The sequence below is a fragment of the Scyliorhinus torazame genome, chromosome 2 (genome assembly GCF_047496885.1).
Source record: "Scyliorhinus torazame isolate Kashiwa2021f chromosome 2, sScyTor2.1, whole genome shotgun sequence".
NCBI lineage: Eukaryota > Metazoa > Chordata > Chondrichthyes > Carcharhiniformes > Scyliorhinidae > Scyliorhinus > Scyliorhinus torazame.
In genome coordinates this window covers 62,290,393-62,315,793 of record NC_092708.1, presented here as the reverse complement: position 1 = coordinate 62,315,793, position 25,401 = coordinate 62,290,393, and the positions used below count along the sequence as shown (strand labels likewise).

Here is a 25,401-nt window from a genome sequence, read left to right as displayed (position 1 = left end):
TCTCACAATATAAGTTGCTGCAAAGTTTACCTTGCGTCAGCTGCGAAAAAAAAGGAGCAAGTTGTTTCAGTGAATAAAGTTGAGGGGGATCATCTGATGTAAGTATTCAGCATCAAAGTCAAATTTCAAGTTTGGTGAAAAGTTGATTTTTATAGCTATCCGTACAGATGGCCGGCTCACCACATCCGCTGTGGCGGTGCCAGAGAATTACGGCCATTAACTCCGTTTCCCCCTTCACGGATGTTGGATGAACTTCTGGATATTTCCAGCATTTTCTGCCTTTATTTCAGATTGCTAGCAATAACTGTATTTCGCTTTTCGCAACAAGTGTTGAGGAAATTTTCACAGTTGAAACGGAGCTTCAGAACCTTCTGATCCAGATCCATGATTTGGAAAATAATCGGCAATGGAAAATTGACTAAAATAGTTATTACAGAGCATGCATTTCATCATTGCAATAGTTCCAGCTTTTAAGCTTTTATTAACTTTGCCAAATACTCCCCTCGGTCTAATGTCTCAATTCTTGATTCTGCCTGGTGACACAAACTTGTGTGTTACTGTATAATTAAGACCTAAAGGTTTTGTTCCACAAATAATTATAGGGTTATAAATTTTTTTAAAATACAGTCACAACAAAAGTCAACCTTCAGAGGTTACCTAAGAAAATTTGATTCCATTTCAAACAAAGAACAAAGAACAAAGAAATGTACAGCACAGGAACAGGCCCTTCGGCCCTCCAAGCCTGTGCCGACCATGCTGCCCGACTAAACTACAATCTTCTACACTTCCTGGGTCCGTATCCCTCTATTCCCATCCTATTCATGTATTTGTCAAGATGCCCCTTAAATGTCACTATCGTCCCTGCTTCCACCACCTCCTCCGGTAGCGAGTTCCAGGCACCCACTGCCCTCTGCGTAAAAAACTTGCCTCGTACATCTACTCTAAACCCTGCCCCTCTCACCTTAAACCTATGCTCCCTAGTAATTGACCCCTCTACCCTGGGGAAAAGCCTGTGACTATCCACTCTGTCTATGCCCCTCATAATTTTGTATACCTCTATCAGGTCTCCCCTCAACCTCCTTCGTTCCAGTGAGAACAAACCGAGTTTATTCAACCGCTCCTCATAGCTAATGCCCTCCATACCAGGCAACATTCTGGTAAATCTCTTCTGCACCCTCTCTAAAGCCTCCACATCCTTCTGGTAGTGTGGCGACCAGAATTGAACACTATACTCCAAGTGTGGCCTAACTAAGGTTCTATACAGCTGCAACATGACTTGCCAATTCTTATACTCAATGCCCCGGCCAATGAAGGCAAGCATGCCGTATGCCTTCTTGACAACCTTCTCCACCTGTGTTGCCCCTTTCAATGACCTGTGTACCTGTACTCCTAGATCTCTTTGACTTTCAATACTCTTGAGGGTTCTACCATTCACTGTATATTCCCTGCCTGCATTAGACCTTCCAAAATGCATTACCTCACATTTGTCCGGATTAAACTCCATCTGCAATCTCTCTGCCCAAGTCTCCAAACAATCTAAATCCTGCTGTATCCTCCGACAGTCCTCATCGCTATCCGCAATTCCACCAACCTTTGTGTTGTCTGCAAACTTACTAATCAGACCAGTTACATTTTCCTACAAATCATTTATATATACTACAAAGAGCAAAGGTCCCAGCACTGATCCCTGTGGAACACCACTGGTCACAGCCCTCCAATGAGAAAAGCATCCTTCCATTGCTACTCTCTGCCTTCTATGGCCTAGCCAGTTCTGTATCCACCTTGCCAGCTCACCCCTGATCCCGTGTGACTTCACCTTTTGTACTAGTCTACCATGAGGGACCTTGTCAAAGGCCTTACTGAAGTCCATATAGACAACATCCACTGCCCTACCTGCATCAATCATCTTAGTGGCCTCCTCGAAAAACCGGCAAAAGTTCTTATGAACTTTATAGTATTTTGAAATGTTCTTCCTCTAAAATAAATAGTGTCCAGCCTTGGAAAGTTGCCGGTCGAACAAGGTAGGGAATACCTGAGTGGTCAGGAGGGGGGCGATCAAGGTCTCGGGAATAGGATGGGGGCCGATGGGGGCCAGCAGTGGGAGAGGTCTGGAGGAGGCTGGCCTGCAGAAGAGGGCTCTCCCAGTCAGAAGGGAACTTTCTAATGGAAGCATTCCATCCCTTGCCCATCCGCGATTGAATTTACTTTGTTTTTGCATTTCCCCCTGGGCTGTCATCCACCTGCCAGCCTAAAAGTTGAGGTTGGGTGGGAAAGAAGTAGCCATTAAGTGGCCATGTAAGGGCCTTAATTGGGACAAGGACAGGCCTCCCATCTGAAGCCCTCTCTGCCCCACCGTAAAATTACAACCAGATTGGGGGGGAACCCAGAGGGCATCCCATCCATGAAATCTCACGCTCGCCCCGCAGCCTCAGACCTACCAGCGAGGCAGCGTAAAATTCTACCCCATGTGAATGGACAATAAAGAGAAAACAAACTGGTACAACAGGCTGGATTTTGTTGAGGGAGGGGTGGCCCTGATGGTGGACTTGAAAACCAGGGGCAACGCTGCTTTGGGCATTTCCGTGAGCTCTAAATTATTTACTGTGCTTCACAAGGGTAAGTGGCACCATCTACTCATTGCAAAGTGACACTTATAAGGGCATCAGATAGTGTAACCATATTATCTAAATGGTGAGAGATTGCAGAGCTCTGAGATGCAGAGGGATCTGGGTGTCCAAGTGTATGAATCATAAAAGTCTAGTATGCAGGTGCAGCAGGCAATTAGGAACGTGTAAGGGTCCATCTTGTTGATTCCCTTTTTTCCCCTTTATTTTTGCTGTTATCATTTTGATCCATGGATGTTAAATGGACATGTATCTGTTGGAGCAGCAGTTGAATGCACTTAGAAGCATGCAGGTAGCGGAAAACATAATAGACAGGACTTTTAGAGACGTGGTCACAACCAAGGTGCAGGCAGATACATGGGTGACCGCTAGAAGGGTCGGCCAGTCAGTGCAGCAATCCCCTATGGCTGTCCCCCTCTCTAACAAGCATACCGTGTTGGATACTGTCGGGGGAGGATGGCCTATCAGGGGAAACCAACCAGCCAGAGCAGTGGCACCACGACTGGCTCTGTGGTTCCGGAGGGAGGATCAAAAACACAGAAGAGTAATAGTTATAGAGAACTCTATAACTATAGTTACAGTCAGGGGTACAGATAAGTGCTTCTGTGGACATGTAAGAGACTCCAGGAAGGTACATTGCCTCCCTTGTGCCGGGGTCAAGGATGTCTCTGTACGGGTAGGGGGCATTCTGAGGTGGGAAGGTGATAAGGCAGAGGTATGGTACACGTTGGTACCAATGACATAGGTAGAAATAGGGATGAGGTCTTGCATCAAGAATTCAGGAAGTTAGGTAGTAGACTAAAAAGCAGACCTCTTTAGTTATAATCTCTGGATTACTCCCAGTGCCTCGTGCTAGTGAGTACAGGAATAGGAGAATACCGCAGATGAATGCCTGGCTTAAGAGTTGGTGCAGGAGGGAGGGTTTTAGATTCTTGGGCCACTGGGACTGTTTCTGAGGAAGGCGGGACCTGTACACGCGGGACGGTCTACATCTGAACCAGAGCGGGACTAACATCCTTGCGGTGGGTTTGCTAGTGCTCTTGGGAAGAGTTTAAACTAATTCAGCAAGGGGACAGGACACAGACTGTTAGCAGAATAGGGACACAGAGGAACACAGAATAGCAATCAAGCCAGAGGGAATATCACGGTAGTATGTTTCAAGGGAGTAAGAAAAGGATGGATGAGCTCTACTTTGATGCCAGGAGTATTACAGGTAAAACAGATCAGTTAAGGGCAAGGATTGACATGTGGAATTGTGATCTAGTAGCCATGACAGAGACGTGCTTGACTGGGGGGCAGGATTGGAAATTCAGCATTATGGGATATAGAATTTCAGGCGTGACAAAGGAGGGTGTAAAAGAGGATGAGGCATTGCATTATTAGTGAAGGAGTCAGGTACTGTGGTAAGGAGGGATGAAATCTTGGAGGGGGCATCAAATGAAGCTTTGTGGGTAGAGCTTAGGAACAAAAAAGGACTACCACATTGCTAAGGGTTTATTATAGATCCCCAGATCGTCAGCAGGAAATTGAGGAGCAAATCTGTGTGCAATTCGCGGAGGTATGTAAAAATAATGATAGGATAATTATATTAGGTGGTTCAACTTTCCCAACATTAATTGCGACAGTCACTGTGTTAAAGGCTTAGATGGAGTAGAGTTCTTAAAATGTATACAGGAGAACTTGTTAGCTCAATAGGTAGAGGGCCCAACAAGAGGAAATGCGGTGCTGGACTTAATTCTGGGGAATGAAGCCTGACAGGTGGTTGATGTGTTAGTGGGGGAGCATTTTGGTGATAGCGATCACAGCATTGTTTTTTATTTGTTGTTTGGATGTGGGCATCGCTGGCTGAGCCCATCCCTAATTGTCCTTGAACTGAGTGGCTTGCTTAGTGAACCAGATGGGTTTTTACAACAATCGGCAATGGTGTCATGGTCAGCATTAGACTTTTAATTCCAAATTATTATTTTTTTAATTCTAATGTTACCGTCTGCTGTGGTGGGATTCAAACCAGGGACCCCAGAGCATTACCTGTGTCTCTGGATTACTAGTCCAGTGATAATACCACTACACCACCGCCTCCCTGGCATGGTACATGGTACATGGTACAATGCAAATTTGGTATTGACAAAGAAATGAACAAGTTTCAAAAAAAGGTTTTGGATTGGGGGAGAGAGGCTTTTAGTAAAATAAGTAAAAATTTAGTAAAATGGTTAGCACTGTTGCTTCACAGCGCCAGGGTCTCAGGTTCGATTTCTGGCTTGGGTCACTGTCTATGCGGAGTCTGCGCGTTCTCCCCGTGTCTGCGTGGGTTTCCTCCGGGTGCTCCAGTTTCCTCCCACAAGTCCCGAAAGACGTGACGTTAGGTGAATTGGACATTCTGAATTCTCCCTCTGTGTACCCGAACAGGCGGCGGAATGTGGCGACTAGGGGATTTTCACAGTTACGTCATTGCAGCGTTATTAATAATAATAATAATAATAATTTATAATAACCTTTTATTGTCACAAGTATGAAGTTACTGTAAAATGTCCCGAATCACCACATTCGGCCGTTTGATCGGGTAAGCTGGCACGGGAATTGAACCCGCGATGCTGGCCTTGTTCTGCATCACAAACCAGCTGTCTAGCCCACTGAGCTAAACCATCCCTATATGTAAGCCTACTTATGGCAATAACGGTTATTATTATTAGTCTTATAAGGCAGGATCTGGCAAAGATAGACTGGAAAAAGTTATTTGCAGGGAAACCTACAGAAGAGTTGTAGGGGGCATTTGAAAAGGAAATGGGAAGGGCACAGGCCCAACATGTTCCCTCTAGGGTAACAGGAAGGAGTAACAATGAAATGAAGCCCGGGGAACCATGATTAACCAGGGACATTCAGGATACGATGAGAAGGAAAATAAACTTTTAGCAAGTACGGGGCAGCACAGTAGCATAGTGGTTAGTTAGCACAGTTGCTTCACAGCTCCAGGTTCGATTACCAGCTTGGGTCACTGTCTGTGTGGAGTCTGCATGTTCTCCCCGTGTTTGTGTGGGTTTCCCCTGGGTGCTCTGGTTTCCTCCCACAGTCCAAAGATGTGCAGGTTAGGTGGATTGGCCATTCTAAATTGCCCTTAGTGTCCAAAAATATAGGTGGGATTACTGGGTTACGGGGATAAAGGGAATAGGGTGGAGGTGTGGGGCTTAAGTAGGATGAACTTTCCAAGGGCCAGTGCAGTCTAGATGAGTTGAATGGCCTCCTTTTGCACTGTAAATTCTATGATTCTAAGTACAAGGGGAGCTAATCTTCGGAGACATTAGTAGAGTGCAGAAATGGAGGGCAGGATGGAGCTTAAAAGGACAAGAAGGAGAGCAAACTCTGGCTGGGAAAAGTAGATAAAATCCCAAGATATTCTGTAAGTATATCAATGGGAAGAGGATAACCAGGGAAAGGGTAGGGCCCATTTGGGGGTGGCATTTGAATGGCTGTCCTGATCTCTACAGCCTTCCCCTTTCAGGATTCCCACATAAACCCCCCCCCCTTTACCCCTCAATTTTCTTTTCAGGGTGCCATGCTGGCAGTGCCAAGGTGTTCCTGTACCAGGGGAAGTGCCAGGGTATTACCCCACCCTGTCCCCGACCACGTGGTGGGGTCTAATGGCCTGAAACCCGCCCCCGCCTCCCCGGAAGTGCCATCACACCTCGTCCACTATTGTGGAAACCAGGGTTCATCGGCACCCGTTGAAGCCCCTCAAGCTCATTTAATGGCTCATGTAAATATCATTATCTGGGTCACATCCAGTGAGGGTGGGAGGAGAGACCACCCATAGCTCCAGTCCAAATCCACCTCTGACAGGATGCACCGTCACCGTCACGGCTTTCACCTGCACCCTCCAGCCGCACAGACAGTCACCTCAGTGGGGGCCCGTTTTAGAATCGATTCAGAGTCATAATTGAGTGAGTACTCACAGCCACTTGTCCACAACTGGTAGAGGAAGTGATAGCGGAGGTCTCTGACACTTGGAGGATTGCCTGCTGTTGTCCATATGTAAAAGGTGGGTGGATGCAAAGAACCCTCAAGGGGAGTTAAACAAGCTATGAGAGTGGCAAGGAACACTGCAGATGCAGTGCGAGGGTTAAAAAAAGTGAAGCTCGCCACTGTGGTCTGAACAGAAAACCAGAGACATCCCAAGATGTTAGAAGAATGATGGGGTGCACACATCCAATCGTCACTGACTGTCGCCTATCAATTGTAATATTGAGCTAACATGCAGGCGAAGACAGCAAGTAAGGAGGCAACGGGCTATTTGGCCTTGACTGCAAAAGGAATTGAGGTATGTGTGCAGTTGATTGCAGCCTTGGTGAGACTTCACATGGAGAATTGTTTCACCTGCTCATCTTCGTATTAAGGGTAGGAATGGACTGGGCATTATTGAAAGACCATGGTATTACCCTATCAGTAAGAGTGAGTAGAATGGGCCTGTGTGCTGGATTGTGTGGTGGACTGAGAGGTTGCATATGTGAAGCAACAAAAACTTTGACAGGGATCTGGAACTCTGACACTGCAAGAAAGATGTATAAATTGCCACGGGTGTCCAGAATGATGAGTCACAGTCTTGCAGTAATAGCAAGGACAGCGAGGACCGAGATTTGCAGGTTTCTCTGCAATTGAAGGTTTGTGAGTGGTTGGTATTCAACAACCCGCATAGGCACTGGGCAGGCTCAACCAAATGAGGTGGGCAGGCCACATTGCCCGCATACCCAACAAAAGACTCCCAAAACAAGCGCTCTACTCTGAGCTCCGCAATGGCAAGCGGCTACGAGGGGGGCAGAGGAAATGCTACAAGGGCTCTGAAAGACTCCCGAAATAAATGCAACATCCCCACCGATACATGGGAATCACTTGCCTTAGAATGCACAAACTGGAGAAAAAGCAACCACGAAGGCGCCAATCATCTCAATCGTCATAGAGTGGTGCATCCAGAGGCCGAGTGTGAACAGCGGAAGGAAAGCGCAGAATCCAGAGCTTCCCACCCACCCACCTCATCAAACACTACCTGCCAAACTTGATTGATTGATATTTATCGTCACATGTCCCAAAGTACAGTGAAAAGTACTTTTCTGCGGCCAAGAGAACGTTAACAATATGTACATAATAGACAAAAAGAATAATCGACAGAGTACATTGACAGTGGTACATCAACAAATAGTGATTGGTTGCAGTGCGGAACAAGGCCAAACAAGAGCAGCATAGGGCATCATGAATAGTGTTCTTACAGCGAACAGATCAGTCTAAGGGAGAGTCGTTGAGGAGTCTAGAAGCTGTGGGGAAGAAGCTGTTCCTATGTCTGGATGTGCGGCTCTTCAGACTTCAGTATCTTCTGCCTGATGGAAGGGTCTGGAAAAGGGCAAAGCCTGGGTGTGAGGGGTCTCTGACAATGCTGTCTGCCTTTCTTTTGGCAGCGGATGTGTATACAGAATCAATGGGAGAATGGCAAGCTTGTGTGATGCATTGGGCTATGTTCACCACACTCTGCAGTTTCTTGCGATCTTGGGCCGAGCAGTTGCCATACCAAGCTGTGATGCAGCTGGATAGGATGCTCTCTTTGGCACATCTGTAGATGTTTGTGAGAGTCGATGCAGACACGCCAAATTTCTTTAGCTTCCGTAGGAAGTAGAGATGTTGTTGTGCTTTCTTGACTGTGGCAGAGTCTGCAGATCAGGATCGGACTATTCATCCACCACAGAACGCACCTCCCCAGAGTGGGAGCAAGTCATCCTTGATGCTGAGGGATTTCCCCAAGACTGCAGGGAAGCATTGGCATTGAATAGACTCCAAAGTAAACTCTAAACTTTTCAAGATGATTATGATATCAGAAAATATGGGGATCACTGCAGACGTGGTGAGCATCAGAGACACAGCACAAAGTGCATGGTAGAGCAATCTTTAGGGTCCAAATTGTTCACTCATGCTGCTCTTCCCTGTATACCCATGTTACTGGTACAACTTGAAATATTTCTCTGCAAATCTACTCTCAATTTGGGCGAGGTATGAGAGTGACATGAGTGCACCTCTGCTGAAATAAAAAATCATATTGCTCTCAATGCAGCATGTGTACAGCCTTTATGAGGGCATGGGATTGTGGTAAAATGGCCAGAATCTTAGGCCGATATAGAATTGGACACTTTAATTAAGAATTGGACACTGAAAATTAAAACCACAATCAGAATCACAGACAGGCCTGATGGGAGGTCAGGCAGCCTTACTTGAATACACTGGACAGAGATGGACAGCCTGGGCTTGTCCTGCAAATGGGAGATCAGAAGAAAATCAGCCCCATTTATATGGATCAAGAAGATACTGCCAGACTTTCTGGCACCTAGATTCCCCGCCATTACCCAATATGGGCTAAAGTTACATACGGACAATGTACCTGAGGATGGACCCTGGGGTGTCCTGCAGAGTTGCAATCCGCAGCTCCATTGGGTGTTGCAACCCCACCAAGTGACCTTATTGGTTGAGAGCCAGAGGAACTTCTGGAAGGGCGCTAACAGGGGGATAAGAAGAAAACACCCAGGGACCCTCCCCACGGAGAGGCAAAGGAGAAGACTTGATGGCGTCCCAGGGAATGGACCGAAGAGTGGTGTGAGACCCACCTTCACAGACAAAGGCTCTGAGACGACTGAGGTTGAGAGGATTGGACTCGCAGCTCAATCCAATTCATCGGCACACGTAGTATTAGAACCTTGGGCAGATTACATTTTGGATAATTTTGGAGAATACTGGGCGGGATTCTTCGGCCATGCCCGCCCAGGACTGGAAATTCCCACCCAAGGTCAACGGACCTTCACATGGTTCCCGTCCCGCCCGTGGCGACCTTGCGGCGGCCGAGGTCGAAAAGTCTAGCTCATTGTGTTTGTGGGTAAATTTGGGTTGAATCGTGAACCAGTGTTTGTCCTTTGTTCATTTTGCAAATAAGGACACCTGGGTAAAAGGTTTTAATCATAAACTGGCCGAAATGTCTGATAATTTACAGACAACAGATTCTACTTACAGATGGCTGAATCATGGGAGCACAAAGTGCTATGCAGGTTCTGATGTGCTTATTTGGCACGAGGGGTCTGTGTCTCAGCACAATTTGGCGTATGCAAAGGATCATACTACCAGCAGAGCAGACTTTTAGTAGTGCAATTTAATTCAACTACCATGAATCAAGGTACAGGAGAATAAGCTATACTGTGTGCTGCAAATAAGTACCTGCCAGCCAGCAAAGGATAGAAAACCAAATTGTAAACAAGATGTATTGGCAGCTTATTGTGCCTGGAATCTGGCCGCGATCAGATTGTCACATACTTGTGTGCTGCATCGTACCTTGGCAATGATTTCATCTGCAACATTCTAGCCGTCATCATTACCATCCCCTTCACTGTCCTCATCATTAAGGGAGACATCTCAGCCCTACTTCAGCCAAGATATCCACCCCTCCCCTCCTCTTCTTTTGTTTTGTGGGGTTATTCGGGGAACAGCAGACAAAATGACCCAGCGGACTCACTGTGATGAATACTGGAGAGCCCTGCCCTAAGGGTCCAAACATTTGAACCTCATCTTTAGGGGACCTATCATCTGCTCTATGATGGCTCTGGTGGTGGCATTGGTATGACCATTTAAGACTGAGATTAAGCAGGAATGTCTTCACTCAGTGGTGAATTCTCTATCCCACAGGGCTGTGGAAGCTCAATCATTAAGCATGTTGAATGCATAAATTGTCAGATTGTGGGAGATTAATAACATCAAGGGATATGGAGGTAGCATGGGAAAGTGTCATTGAGGTTGATGATCAAACATGATAACTGAATGGTGCAGCAGGCTTGACGGGCTGAAATATCTACTCCTAGTCTTATGTTCTTACCCTAGGCCCTATAATTATCTATGTTGATATGTCGGCTTTCTCCCCTGTTCCCATAACTGTTGATATGCCCCTGACCTGACACCTCCCGTTCGCAATGATAATCTTTTATTGTCACTGTGAAAAGCCCCTAATCGCCACATTCTGGCGCCTGTTTGGGTAAGCTTGTGCGGGAATTGAACCTGCGCTGCTGGCCTTGTTCTGCATCACAAACCAGCTGTCTAGCCCACTGAGCTGAACCAGCTGCATCCTGACATTCTGTGACCACACCCCATGAGACCATCCACTCCGTGTCCATGAGCCTAGCACTTTCACCCCACCTGATCCAACTGCCTTCTCTGTCTGAGACTGTACCCTCAGCCTCCCTATACTCTGAGGACCAAATCCTTGAATTCATGGATCACTCTATGATGTCCACTGCCCAGAGAGGGCACCCGCTGTCCTACAAGGGGCCAAAGACATATGTGATATGCTTACTCTCCCCAAGAAGTGCTGGTACAGCCTGAGCCTCTTCCACAAACACCCTCCTAAACAGTTGTCTAGCTTTCTTCCCAAGGCGCCCTCCCAAACAAACTCCAGAACAGCCTGGCTTCATTCCCGTCCCACTCTTTCCCCCTTAGCCTGCCTCTCCTGTCCAGCCTCCACTGCACACTCCCCCTGCCCCCCTACCCCTGCCCGGCCTTTTCACAGCTTGGCCTACAGCCCCTGATCTCGATCTGACATTTGTGAGCGGTCCTCAAGAAAGCCAAATTAGCGGCTACTCACTCCAAACCCCAGAGAGCAGTCTACGTCGCCAGGTACCATATTCAAAAGGTGCCCAACGTCACTGACCTACTATTGAAGAAATGAGCTGGACCTCCTGAAAATGAAGTTGGATCTTTGGAGCACTCTGAGGATGGAAGATGGACTTCCTGAGAAAGAAAATGGATCTCCAGGAACATCCTGAGTCGGAAGATTGACCTACTTGTCCCCCCAGCCAATGCTGTGATGTTCTACGGTTGTTGTTGGCCTCCAGCTTAAACGCAGATGAGTCCAAACATCTGCAGATCATGCCTTTCCAAATATGTTGCATGCTGGCATTGCAGCGAATCCAGCATAGAGGGTCAGGCCTTCATCTGCATCGCATTAAAATTATGCAAATGAGGCTCATGCCGGCCTCCGGCAGGAGGGTGCTTCCTATTTATTCTCTGTTTATTCCCTTATTTTCCCTTTCTTTTATTTTTGCAGTTACATGTTTGATCCATGGATGATTAATGGACATGCCACTTTAAGGCAAGAAGCCTGTGTCTTTAATTCAAGCAGGAAGAATCCGGAAGGCTGTGCTGGTTTAAACTGGAGATTGCAAACTGGCTGGGATCAATGACAGAGAGATGGGTTGGGGCTCAGTTTGATTGACTGAAAATTATTTCTGGTCCTTCCGCCATATTCTCCCTTCATGCCTTTACCTGCTACTGAACCCTGCAGGAAAGGATGGCATGAGTGACCTATGCCATTACAAGTGGCATGCCATCATTCTCTGGGACATCCGCATTGCCTCATAGAGACATTTTGCTGAAAACATCGATAGCTAATTATTGTAGTTTGTCCCCCATTAAATGCACCAACGAGAATGGTTTTGTTCAACGAATAGCACTGTGATCACAACAGTCACAAAGCCCATTACATGGTGGTACAGGCAAACACAGGATGATCAATAAAGGAATCAGTTGCACAGCACGATCCCTGAAAGTCGCAATCCCAAAGTATTTGCACTCCCATGTTACGGGCTTACGCCCACCACAAACTGGTTGAGACTGTCCACACTTACTTCACTTGAGACCGTTAAAGACAGTGAAGAAAAAAGTTTACAAATACAGTTTCCCTAAAGTGAGAAGGTAAAGTCCTAACAAAAGGACGACATGGAATCAAAATTTTGTAACTAGTGGTCAGAACCCTGCAGAAACGCGATTGTGTTTTCCTCCCCCAGATGTTTTGTTCCACTTATCACCTTCTGTTTTCTAATGCTGAGCTAATTAGGTCTGGACACCATAAGTTCTCTGAATTAGCCTTTATAAGACTTATGTGAGCTTTTATGAAACTCCTTTCTAAAATATAAAGATTGCATATTATGTTATATCTGGATAGTTTTCATCCAATGATTTAAACCTGTTCTCAATGAATTGATGATGAAATCTTGCTAAAATCTTCCTCTAGGTGGTCCTTGTGCCTCTTAAATGAACACTGATTACATTTCATATGTTATAAATGATAGAGCAACGCGTCTATAATGACTGACTTAAAATAGTTCTTGTTATTCTCCAATCTTCAGGTAGAGCTTTTGAATTATGCAGTCAATCATTTATTGAATTACTCACTGAACCACCAGGCCCCTATGCTTTTAGATGCATCTTATGAGTGCAAAAACATTTACTAAGCCTTCCTTCTTACCTTGTTGGGTCTCTTTGCCATAGACTTTCATATGCAACACAGTGGCAATATTTTTCCGCATGACGACAGGCTCTGAACCATCAACTTTGTTGCAGATTCCAATCCATCCAGAAGCTTGATCTGCCCACCATAGCTTGTTTCCTTTAAAAAGAGTGAGGTTGCATCTCATCAGAATTGCTTCTTGTTCATTTCAAATTCTTATTGCTAACCTAAAATTGTATTACCTGAAGGCATTGTGTTACTTTAATCACTTTAAGTACAGTGCACAATTAAAGCACTAATGATAAAACCTAATCATTGAGTTAATGATAATGTTGACTCAATAATTTGCAATTTTACAGTAAGATTGCATAGTTGCTACCACAGTAATATTAATGGTGTCAGAGGTTTTTAAAACCATAAGACCAAAAGAAATAGGAAGGGAGTAGGTCATTCAGCCCCTCGAGCGCGCGCCGCCATTTAATAAGATCACAGCTGACTTGACGCTCACTAAGTCCACTTTCCTACCTTATCTCCGTAACCCTGAATACCCTTACTGATGAAAAACCTATTGATCTCAGTCTTCAAAGTATTCAAGGGCTCAGCCCCCACAGCTTCCTGAGATAAAGAATTCCAAAAATTCACCACACGTTGAGAGAATAAATTCTTCCTCAAATTCATCTTAAATGACCACCCCCTTATTTTGCGACCATGACCTCTTGTCCTCCACTCTCCCATGTGAGGAAACCTCCCGCCAACAATTACCCTGTCTAACCCCCTAAGAACATTATATACTCCAGCTTTGATACTCCAGCCCCACTGAAATAAAAGCTGGCATTCCATTTGCCTTCCCTATTACCTTCTGCAACCTATTTGCTAGTTTTCTGGGTTTCATGACAAGGACCCCAAATCCTTTTGTACGACAGCTTTCTGCAGTCTCTCTCAATTTAAATAATAATCCGCCTTCTCATTTCTTTCTTCCAAAATGAACAATCTCACATTTTCCCACATTGAATTCAATTTGCCAATTTTCTGCCCATTCACTTAACCTGTCAATACCTTTCTGTAAACTATTTATATCCCCCTTTGTATCAACTGCAGATTTGGCCACAGTACACTCTGTTCCATCTTCCAAATCATTAATATATATTGTGAAGAGCTGCGGTCCCAGCAATGAAACCCTGTGGCAGGTCACTGGTTACCGCCCTCCAATCTGAAAACACTCCTTTATCACTGCTCACTGCTGCCGGTTAGTTTTTTTTAAATTCACTGGCCATTATCAGAAAATACAGCTCAGGACAGAACCTAATAAATGTGTTTACGATATGTTTGCGATAAACAAGGTTACTTACACTTGTGTACATATAAACATGAAGTAAACTTCTAAAGTAATGAATCAACTCTGAAGTATTTTGTGTTTTCCTGAGGACATGAGAGATGCTTTATAAATGCAACATTTTAATTTCCTTTATGTTTATTGTCATTCCACATTTATAGACCTTATTGTCAAAAGACCTCATCAATGCTCTATATCTATGTTGGAAGTCACAGAACTGGTGGGATCAACTGCTTATTTTGCCAACATGGGTAATTTCACACATTCCAGTAGCTTATTTCCTGTTCCTTCGAAAATAATGCCACAAGGAATTTTTCTCATTATTAAAACTCAACTTCAATTTCAGTCTTGTTAAGTCAACACTTTGAACTTCTAAACTGTTTTTTAGGTTTTTCCTTTCTCACTTTGTGATTACGAGACGGAGGATATTCAGTTCTCAAAACTTTTTGACTCAATGTGATTGTTAACCACTCTTCAGCTAAGTGCGGTGTGCTACAAAGAATCCAGTTCTCTGTTCTTCCCAGTAATAATCATCCACCAATATGACATTTCTATTCTCTATACCAACTACTCTTTAGTATCTCAAAGAGATTGCCAATTTAGCGATAATTAGTGTCACATTAAGGAGCATTTGTGGACTTGAGCCATTTGGAACTGGGTCAAAATCATTACACTTACAACCCTCACAGCAGCCAGTAAAATCAGATTTCCATTCCTCTAGTCTGCAGATTTGTATGCCCATGTATGAAGTGGAAGCATAATATTTTAAGATATTAGATTTATAGATATTATTAATAATGTCACACTATCAGTATCAAACACACACAAATTGATCAGACTATTGTATTGCTGTACAGCAGTGGTTAAAAGATCATTTTTAAGTGCATTTTACATTCTCTCGGTAAGATATTCAGTGGAGGAATATTTTAACATAACAGAGGAGAGGATGGAAATGGATTGACTCCTGCATTATAAGATTAAAAGGAGAGGAACTGTAGATTATGTAATAAACCATGTACAGAAAGGGGAGATAAAGAGTGTTCAATAGGGAAAGGCATACTTATGAACTGCTTAAGATGAAAACAAATTATTATCTTTAAAGGTTTTATATTATATATAAATATATTAGAAAGGTATGATTCTGAAGAAAATGATTTTACATTTTCTCCATTGAACAAGTGTACTAAATCTCCTCACTACCTGAATGCCTGAAGGTTGGTAGGATTAAGGCGATAGATTCCAATTGTACCACTATAAATTAGGGAGAGTGATTTTCATTTACCGAACGTATTTTTCAATATAAACTAGACAGTAGGTAATTGAAAAATAACAGAATAACTTCAACAGGCCTCCATTTGGTGTACTATTGAGAGACCCATCTGATGAACAAGGCCCCACTCACCTAATCACCGAAGTGAAATATCCACTACATTTCTCTATGATTTATACACATTATCAAAATAAAGTCGAGAATATTGATCACCTGTTTTTCACAGAAGTTCTGAGGCTAAGAGTTTCAGCAAGCAAATTTCATGCTCATCTCTCATTTCCATGATTTTTGTGTGCAGCCCAGTGCGATCCTTGTTGCTGGACAGTCGCACATGTAACAAGGGTCTAACAGCATGTGAGGCTAGCCCATGTTCCAGCTAGCCACCAGCTTAGTGGAAACGTGTCCCTCTTAAAGTGAAGCTGCATGGAGTCAAAGGATGCTGCTGCTATCACTGCAGCAAGAGAATGGAAATGAGAGGCAGAGAGGGAACCCTGCAGTTCTCAGATGCAGCACAGGAGGCCTTATTCCAATGGAGGTGAACAAGACAAAGCACTATGGCTTGTATTTTCAAATTGATTGGGGTTGAGATAAGAGCAGACAGGCACATAAATTCATGCTTCTATGCCAGTTCCTTGCCGCTATCCTGACCCTGAGCCATTTTCAATCAAGGTAGCTTTTCTATTTATTTATTTGTTGACAGGGTGGTGATGTTACTGGATAGGCTAGCATATATTTCCCATCCGTAATTGTCCTTGTGAAAGTGGTGATGAGGTTCCTTCTTGAACCGTTGCTGTCCATGTGGTTTCTAGATAGCCACAATACTGTCAGGGATGGAGTTCAAGGATTTTGACCCAGCGACAATGAAGGAACGGCAATATAGTTCCAAGTAAGGATGTTGTATGGCTTGGTGGTTAGGGTGGGAACTGAGGGTGTGTGATAATAAATCGCATGAGGGATTCCCCCCACACACACCCTCCACCCCAAGCCCTAACGGCTGCTGGGCCATAACTGCATCCTGTGAAGGTGTTGTCCAGCCATGATTATGGCACCTGCCCGTTGAGGTGCCCTCTCTCTCACTCCACCACGAACATGCAGTTAACACCTGTGGAGTGGCCGATGCGTCAGATGTGGAGGGCTTCGCATTAGCCCTCCAGCCTTGGAAAACCACCGCCATGCTTAATTGGATGGCAAACCTGCTCATTGCCATTCATTGGCCTGGCCTTTTAAGAATACAGGAGCAGATGTCAGGTCCATGCCTGTTTGACCAAGACCTGGAACTAAACCATCAGCCGGGTTCCCGAGCGAGAATTGAAAAACCTGGCCTGTGTTTCGGCAGTAGATCATGAGCAAATGGGAACAGGTGGCCAGGAAGGTCAACTTCTGGAGTTTGACGCCGAGGACTTGGAATATATCTTCATATGATTTCTCTTACCCACCACACCACAATCTTTCAATGTACCGCACGCTATCACTCACCCAGCGGACTCCCTGGCATTCAAGACACAATGTAGCATTCAAATACTCCATCTCACCAATACTGCCAACCTCCTACCCACCTCTCGCTTCACATACTACCAGCTCTTCAGCTACAGCCTGCACAACACCAGAAGACAGTGTCACACAATCACTGACATTTTGCATCTCTCTTGCACTACCAGGAGGAAGAGCAGAGCCAGCATGTGACAAGAATGCCTGCATGGAGGAGATAGCTATCAGAATCTTGGGCGAGATTCTCCGACCCCCCACCGGGTCGGAGAATCGCTGGGGGCAGGCGCGAATCCCGCCCCAGCCGGTTGCTGAATTCTCCGGCACCGGAGATTCGGCGGGGGCGGGAATCGCGCCGGTTGGCGGGCCCCCCCCCCGAATGGGCCGAAGTCCCGCTGCTAGAATGCCTGTCCCGCCGGCGTGGATTAAACCACCTACCTTACCGGCGGGACAAGGCGGCGCGGGCGGGCTCCGGGGTCCTGGGGGGGGGCGTGGGGCGATCTGGCCCCGGGGGGTGCCCCCACGGTGGCCTCGCCCGCGATCGGGGCCCACCGATCTGCGGGCGGGCCTGTGCCGTGGGGGCACTCTTTTCCTTCTGCCTTCACCACGGTCTCCACCATGGCGGAGGCGGAAGAGACTCCCTCCACAGCGCATGCGCGGGAATGCCGTCAGCGGCTGCTAACGCTCCCGCGCATGCGCCGCCCGGAGATGTCATTTCCGCGCCAGCTGGCGGGGCACCAAAGGCCTTTTCCGCCAGCTGGCGGGGCGGAAATCAGTCCGGCGCGGGCCTAGCCCCTCAAGGTTGTGGAGGATTCCGCACCTTTGGGGCGGCGCGATGCCCGAGTGATTTGCGCCGTTTTTGGCGCCGGTCGGCGGACATCGTGCCGATACCGGAGAATTTCACCCCTTGTGATTAGTTGAGAGTGAATCAATGGCATTTGGATTCATTGAGCATATTGAATATGTCAGGATGCCACCTCACTCTCCTGACACCTGGCATAGTAAGCACACTGCATGGTAGACTGGACGGCACGGTAGCACAGAGGTTAGCACTGTTGCTTCACAGTGCCAGGAACCCGCGTTCGATTATCGGCTTGGGTCACTGCCTGTGCAGAGTCTGCACGTTCTCCCCGTGTCTGCGTGGGTTTCCTCCGGGTGCTCCAATTTCCTCCCACAAGTCCCGAAAGATGTGCTCGTTAGGTGAATTGGACATTCTGAATTCTCCCTCTGTATACCCGAACAGGCGCCGGAATGTGGCGACTAGGGGATTTTCACAGCAACTTCATTGCAGTGTTAATGTAAGTCTACTTTTGTCACTAATAAAGATTATTATAAAATGGTGTGGCCATGGATTTCCTGCTTATCCCTTATCCACAATCCCTTTCTGATTTTTCTGCTTCCAGATACCCAAGAACTCCCACTTGTCCAATGACAGCGGCTCAAGGAAAAGAGGGAGGTCAATAACACAGCACCAATGAAGAGTCTCCATCGGTTGATCTGCAACTTGCAGGCACCTGTTCAGATAATAGCACTGCATGTAACTTACAGGTAGAACATAGAACATAGAACATTACAGCGCAGTACAGGCCCTTCGGCCCTCGATGTTGCGCCGACCTGTGAAACCACTCTAAAGCCCATCTACACTAGTCCCTTATTATCCATATGTCTATCCAATGACCATTTTAATGTCCTTAGTGTTGGCGAGTCCACTACTGTTGCAGGCAGGGCATTCCACGCCCTTACTACTCTCTGAGTAAAGAACCTACCTCTGACATCTGTCTTATATCTATCTCCCTTCAATTTAAAGGTATGTACCCTTGTGCTAGACATCCGAGGGAAAAGGCTCTCACTGTCCACCCTATCCAATCCTCTGATCATCTTGTATGCCTCAATTAAGTCACCTCTTAACCTTCTTCTCTCTAACAAAAACAGCTTCAAGTCCCTCAGCCTTTCCTCAGAAGATCTTCCCTCCATACCAGGCAACATTCTGGTAAATCTCCTCTGCACCCTTTCCAATGCTTCCACATCCTTCCTATAATGCGGCGACCAGAATTGCACGCAATACCCCAAAATACAGGTAAAAGCACAACCATTGCTGCCTCCACACCTGTTCCAGTCTTTCTACAGATACTATGGGGTGAATTCACTGCCACTCTAGCCGTGTTTTTCTCGGCAGCTTGCTGGCACCAGAAGTGGGATTCTCCATTTCTGCAGCCAGTCAATGGGACTTTCCATTATGGTTACCCCGGGAAACCCATGGGCAAGGGTGCGGAATGGAGAATCGTGCCAGCTGAGATTCTAGCTTTAGGCATCCACACACACCCATTCGGCAACCTTGAGAGGATGCAGAAGCATTCCTTTGGAAATCCAGGAACTGATGAAAACACTTCCAAGAAGACTCCAGCGTATCTTCAGACGGTTTGCAATAGTAGAAACAATATACCTCACCTACAATTTGGGTGCCTGGCCTTTTAGGTAGCATCATTGCAGTTCAGTGCTTGCTGTTTAAAGAGTGGTACACAAATTAATTGACTGGATCTGTGTGTACCAGATTTGTGTCCTGTTGTTGCATCAGTCATTTAGAGTATGTGATATCAGGATAGTGCTCCTTCACAGGTTTCCAGTGTACTCTGCGGACAGCCCTGTAGGCATTCTTCTCAAGATAGTGCATCATGTGGCCATGTCAGAAATGGCTGCAACACCAGCAAAAGAGCCCTCCAGAGAAAATATTTGCAGTAATTTCTTTTTAATGGGATGTGGGCTTCAGTGGCCAGGTGAGCATTATTACCCATTCCTCATTGTCCTTCAGAAGATTGTGATGAGCTGTGTTCTTGAACCATTGCTTTGCAGTCAATGTGGTATCGGTACACCCACAGTGCTGTTTGGGAGTTGCAGATTTTTGATGCAGCAACAGCAAGGGAACAGTGATAAAGTTCCAAGTGAGGATAGTGGGGTAATGGTATTTCCATGTATCTGCTGCCTTTGTCTTTCTAGGTGGTAAAGGTCAAGGGTTTGGAATGTGCTGTTGAAGGAGACTTGGTGATTAGCTGTGGCGCTTCAAATGTGACACTTGTTGCCACTGTGTATCGTTCATGCAAGGGATAAATGTTGAAGTTGGTGGATGAGGCTCCAATCAAGCAAACTGCTTTGTCCTGGATTTCGCTGGACCCAAGTGGGGTGGGCTTAATCTCTCTGAAGATCCTACTTTTTAGAGAATGGGGCACCCCCCCCCCTCCCCGATCAGGTCTCCCCCTTCAACCTCCCCCCTCAGTCCTGTCCTGAGTAAACCCCCTCAGCCCACGCACTTCAGCCCATGCCCTTCAGCCCCCATCCCCCCTTTCAGGGCACCAGCTTCAGGTCCCACCACTGGCAATGCCAATTTGGCACCTTGCACTCCAAAGAGTGGCAAGGGGGTGAGTATCCTTCCTGCACTTGTCTCCAGGGTGCGGAGGGGGTGGGTGTCTTTCATAAGAAGTGTGGGTCAGGGTGGTGGTGCTGGGTTGTAGCAGCTCAGGTTGGGGGTTTCTCCTGCGTTGGGGGGTTGTTTGGGTGGTCTTCCCATCTTCAGCCTTTAAACTTTTAAAATGTCTGTCAGCATATCAAAATTAAAGTTCTCTGAGAATAAAGTGAAAGTTTTTCCATCTGTAGTCTTAAACCGCCTGTCAGCATGCCAAGTTCAATGATCTGAGAGACAAAGTTAAAAGTATTTCTTTTAGTGCGGTGGAAACCTTCAAAATGTTTTTTTAACTGTCAATTTCATTGACCTTTATCATTTTTAAGCCAGTGTGCATGCCGAGAAGCCTAAAAGCTTTGAACTGTATTGTTTACATTCAACATCATAGCCTTTTAAAAGCCTTTTGATGACAGGCACAGGTAGTATCAAAGAGAGTTTTACCATTGTTTATGTATAGCTCTACAGCGGTCCATTGATTTGAGGACCAACTGTTTTTCCATCCAAAGTTCTTTTTCTGTCTCTTTGTTCTGAAGAGCTTCCTAGAAAGACAAGGGGGGATCCTACATCCCGCCGGACCCGTTTTCTGATGCGGCGTGCCCCACTGGCAGCGGGATTTTCCATCGTGGCAGCTGACCAATGGGGTTTCCCATTATGGGCACCCTAATACCGTCGGGACATCTGCAGGCATGGGTGCGCTGCCAGCGAAATGCAGAATCTGGCGGCGGAGAATCCTGCCCAAGGTGCTTCCCCATGAAAACTTTGTCAGGGCTAGCAGTATGGACTGAGAGGTTTGACGCTCAGCGTGAAACACATTTTTTGCCCAATGCCTGGCAAATTGGCATTGGCCATCGTGAAACCCGCCGCTAGCTAGGGGACCCAGAGAATTCCCAAGGAGGTGGGTTATTCACCACAGAATTCCTAGCCTTTGCCCTTTTCTTATAGCAGGAGTATTTATAAGGCTGATCCAGTTCAGTTTCTGTCCAATGGAAACCCCAAGATGTTGATAGCGACGGTAATGCCATTGAATGTCAAAGAACTAAGAACAATCCATTCACTTCCACTAACAAACCCTTGTCCCTTAGCAGGGCCTGCTTGAGTGGCCTTGGCAAGCCTGCAGGAGAACAAAGAACAATATAGCACAGGAATAAGCCCTTTGGCCCTCCAGGCCTGTCCCAGTCATGATAGCAACCTTGGCCAAAACCTTCAGCAATTCTTTGTGCTGTATCCCTCCATACCCATCCTATCCATGTGTTTTTCAAGATGGCTTTTGAATGCCATTAATGTATCTGCTTCCACTACCACGTTCCAGGCACTCACCACCTTCTGCGTAAAAAACATGCCTCGCACATCTCCTCTAAACCTTGTCCCATGAACCTTAAACCTCTGCCCCCTGGTGACTGACCCCTCAAGCCTGGGAAAGAGTGCCTGCCCATCTACTCTATCCATGCCCCTCATAATCTTGTAGACCTCTATCAGGTCACCCCTCAACCTCCATATTTCTAATGAAAACAGTCCGGATCCAGTCAGCCTCTCCACATAGCTAACACCCGTCAGACCAGGCAACATCCTGGTAAACCTCTTCTGCACCCTCTCCAAAGCCTCCACATCCTTCTGGTAATGTGGCGACCAGAATTGTGCACAATATTCCAAGTGCGGCCATAATTAGGAACTCAAAAATGAACTGAAGAGAGCTCGAAGGAGGCATGAAAAAGCCCTGGTGGGAAGAATTAGGGAAAACCCCAAGGCATCTTACTCTTACGTGAGAAATAAGAGGATGATCAGAGTGAGAGTAGGGCTAATCAGGGATAGTGGAGGGAACTTGTGCTGAGAGTCTGAGGAGACAGGGGAGGCCCAAAATGAATATTTTGCTTCAATATTCACTAGAGAGAGGGACCTTGTTGCTCATGAGAACAGTGTGAACCAGGTTAATAGACTCGAACAGGTTGATATTAAGAAGGAGGATGTGCTGGAAATTTTGAAAAGCATCAGAATAGATAAGTCCCCTGGGCCTGACGGGATATACCCAAAGTTACTACGGGGAGCTAGGGAGGAGATTGCTGCACCGTTGGCGATGATCTTTGCGTCCTCACTCTCCACTGGAGTAGTACCGGATGATTGGAGGGAGGCGAATGTGGTTCCCCTGTTCAAGAAAGGGAATAGTGAAATCCCTGGGAATTACAGACCCATCAGTCTTACGTCTGTGGTGAGCAAAATATTGGAAAGGATTATGAGAGATATAGGGCAAAATTCTCCCCCAACGGCGCGATGTCCGCCGACTGGCGCCAAAAACGGCGCCAATCAGACGGAGATCGCGCCGGCCCAAAGGTGCGGAATGCTCCGCATCTTTGGGGGCCGAGCCCCAACATTGAGGGGCTAGGCCGGCGTCGGAGGGATTTCCACCCCGCCAGCTGGCGGAAATGGCGTTGTTGCCCCGCTAGCTGGCGGAAATGGTGTTTGGTGCCCCGCCAGCTGGCGCGGAAATGCGGCGCATGCGCGGGAGCGTCAGCGGCCGCCGACAGTTTCCCGCGCAGGCGCAGTGGGGAGAGTCTCTTCCGCCTCCGCCATGGTGGAGGCCGTGGCAGAGGCGGAAGGGAAAGAGTGCCCCCACGGCACAGGCCCGCCCGCGGATCGGTGGGCCCCGATCGCGGGCCAGGCCACCATGGGGGCACCCCCCAGGGTCAGATCGCCCCGCGCCCCCCCCAGGACCCCGGAGCCCGCCCACGCCGCCTGATCCCGCCGGTAAATACCAGCTTTGATTTACGCCGGCGGGACAGGCAATTTCTGGGCGGGACTTCGGCCTATCCGGGCCGGAGAATTGAGCGGGGGGTCCCGCCAACCGGCGCGGCCCGATTCCCGCCCCTGCCCAATCTCCGGTACCGGAGACTTGGGCGGGGGCGGGATTCACGGCGGCCAACGGCCATTCTCCGACCCGGCGGCGAATGACGCCCCTGATCTATGATTATTTAGAAAAACATAGATGGATTAAAGATAGTCAGCATGGCGTTGTGAGGGGCAGGTCATGCCTCACAAGCCTCATTGAATTCTTTGAGGATGTGACGAGACACATTGATGAAGGTCGGGCAGTGGATGTGGTCTACATGGATTTTGGTAAGGCATTTGATAAGATTCCCCATGGTCGGCTCATTCAGAAAGTTAGGGGCATGGGATACATGGAAATTTGGCTGTCTGGATGCAGAATTGGCTGGCCAAAAGAAGACAACGAGTGGTAGTGGATGGAAAGTATTCCGACTGGAGGTCGGTGACCAGTGGTGTCCTGCAACTGGTGTTCTGGGACCTCTGCTCTTTGTGGTTTTTATAAATGACTTGGATGAGGAAGTGGAAGGGTGGGTTAGTAAGTTTGCTGATGACACGAAGATTGGGGGAGTTGTAGATAGTGTTGAGGGTTGTTGCAGGTTACAACAGGACATTGCCATGATGCAGAGCTGGGCTGAGAAGTGTCAGATGGAGTTCAACCTAGATAAATGTGAAGTGATTCATTTTGTAAGGTCGCATTTGAATGCTGAATACAGGGTTAAAGGCACGATTCTTGGAAGTGTGGAGGAACAAAGGGATCTTGGGGTCCACGTACATAGATCCCTCAAAGTTGCCACACAGGTTGATAGGGTTGTTAAGAAGGCGTATGGTGTGTTGGCTTTCATTAACAGGGGGATTGAATTTAAGAGCCGCGAGGTTTTGCTGCAGCTTTATAAAACCATAGTTAGACCACACTTGGAATATTGTGTCCAGTTCTGGGTGCCTCATTATAGGAAGGATGTGGCTGCTTTGGAGAGGGTGCAGAGGAGATTTACCAGGATGCTGCCTGGACTGGAGGGCATGTCTTATGAAGAAAGGTTGAGGGAGCTAGGGCTTTTCTCCCTGGAGCGAAGAAGGCAGAGAGGTGACTTGATAGAGGTGTGCAAGGCGATGAGAGGCATGGATAGAGTGGATAGCCAGAGACTTTCCCCAGGGTGGAAATGGCTGTCACGAGGGGACATCATTTTAAGGTGATTTGTGGAAGGTATAGGGGAGATATCAGAGGTAGTTTCTTTACACAGAGAGTGGTGGGTGTGTTGAATACAGGGCCAGCAGAGGTGGTGGAGTCAGAGTCATTAGGGATATTTAAGCGACTCTTAGACAGGCACATGGACAGCAGTAAATTGAAGGGGTGTAGGTTAGGTTGATCTTAAATTAGGATAACTGTTTGGCACAACATGGTGGGCTGAAGGGCCTGTACTGTGCTGTACTGTGCTATGTTCTATGTTCTAATTGTGCTCAATATTCCACGTGCTTACCAAGGTTCTGTACAACTGTAGCATGACTTGCCAGTTTTAATACTCGATGTCCCGTCCAATGAAGGCAATCATTCCGTATGCTTTCTTGACTACCTTGTCCACTTGTGTTGCCACCTTCAAAGATCTGCGGCCATGCAAGCACAGACTTCTCTGACTTTCTATATTCCTAAGAGTTTCGCCATTTACGGTAATTTCCCCTCTATGTTAGATCTACCAAAATGCATTACCTCACTCTTGTCTGGATTAAATTCCATTTGCCATTTCTCTGCCCAAGTCTCCAACCTATCTATGTCCTGCTGTAATCCTCAACACTATCTGCCACGCCACCAACCTTGGTGTCATCTGCAAACCTACTAATCAGACCAGCTACATTTTCCTCCAAATCATCTATGAAAACTACAAACAACAGAGGCCCAAGCACAGATCTCTGTGGAACACCACTAGTCACAACCTTCCATTCAGAAAAACACCCTTCTACTGCTACCCTTTGCCTTCTGTGACTGAGCCAGTTCTGCATCCATCTTACCACCTCACCTCTGATCCCGTGAGGCACCTTGTCAAAAGCTTTATTGAAGTGCATATGAACAATATCCACTGCCCTTCCCTCATCAATCATCTTTGTCACTGCCTCAAAAAACTCGATCAAGTT

General features: G+C 46.8%; 1 protein-coding gene across 1 annotated transcript in view; it reads right to left on the bottom strand.

Annotated features, from left to right (window-relative positions):
• Positions 1-25,401, bottom strand: part of LOC140406652 (low-density lipoprotein receptor-related protein 1-like) — a 1,475,832-nt gene that overhangs the window by 712,035 nt on the left and 738,396 nt on the right. Inside the window, exon 27 of the mRNA XM_072494659.1 lies at positions 12,937-13,077. Coding sequence (XP_072350760.1) covers positions 12,937-13,077 — 141 coding nt within the window. The remainder of the gene's footprint in view (positions 1-12,936; positions 13,078-25,401) is intronic.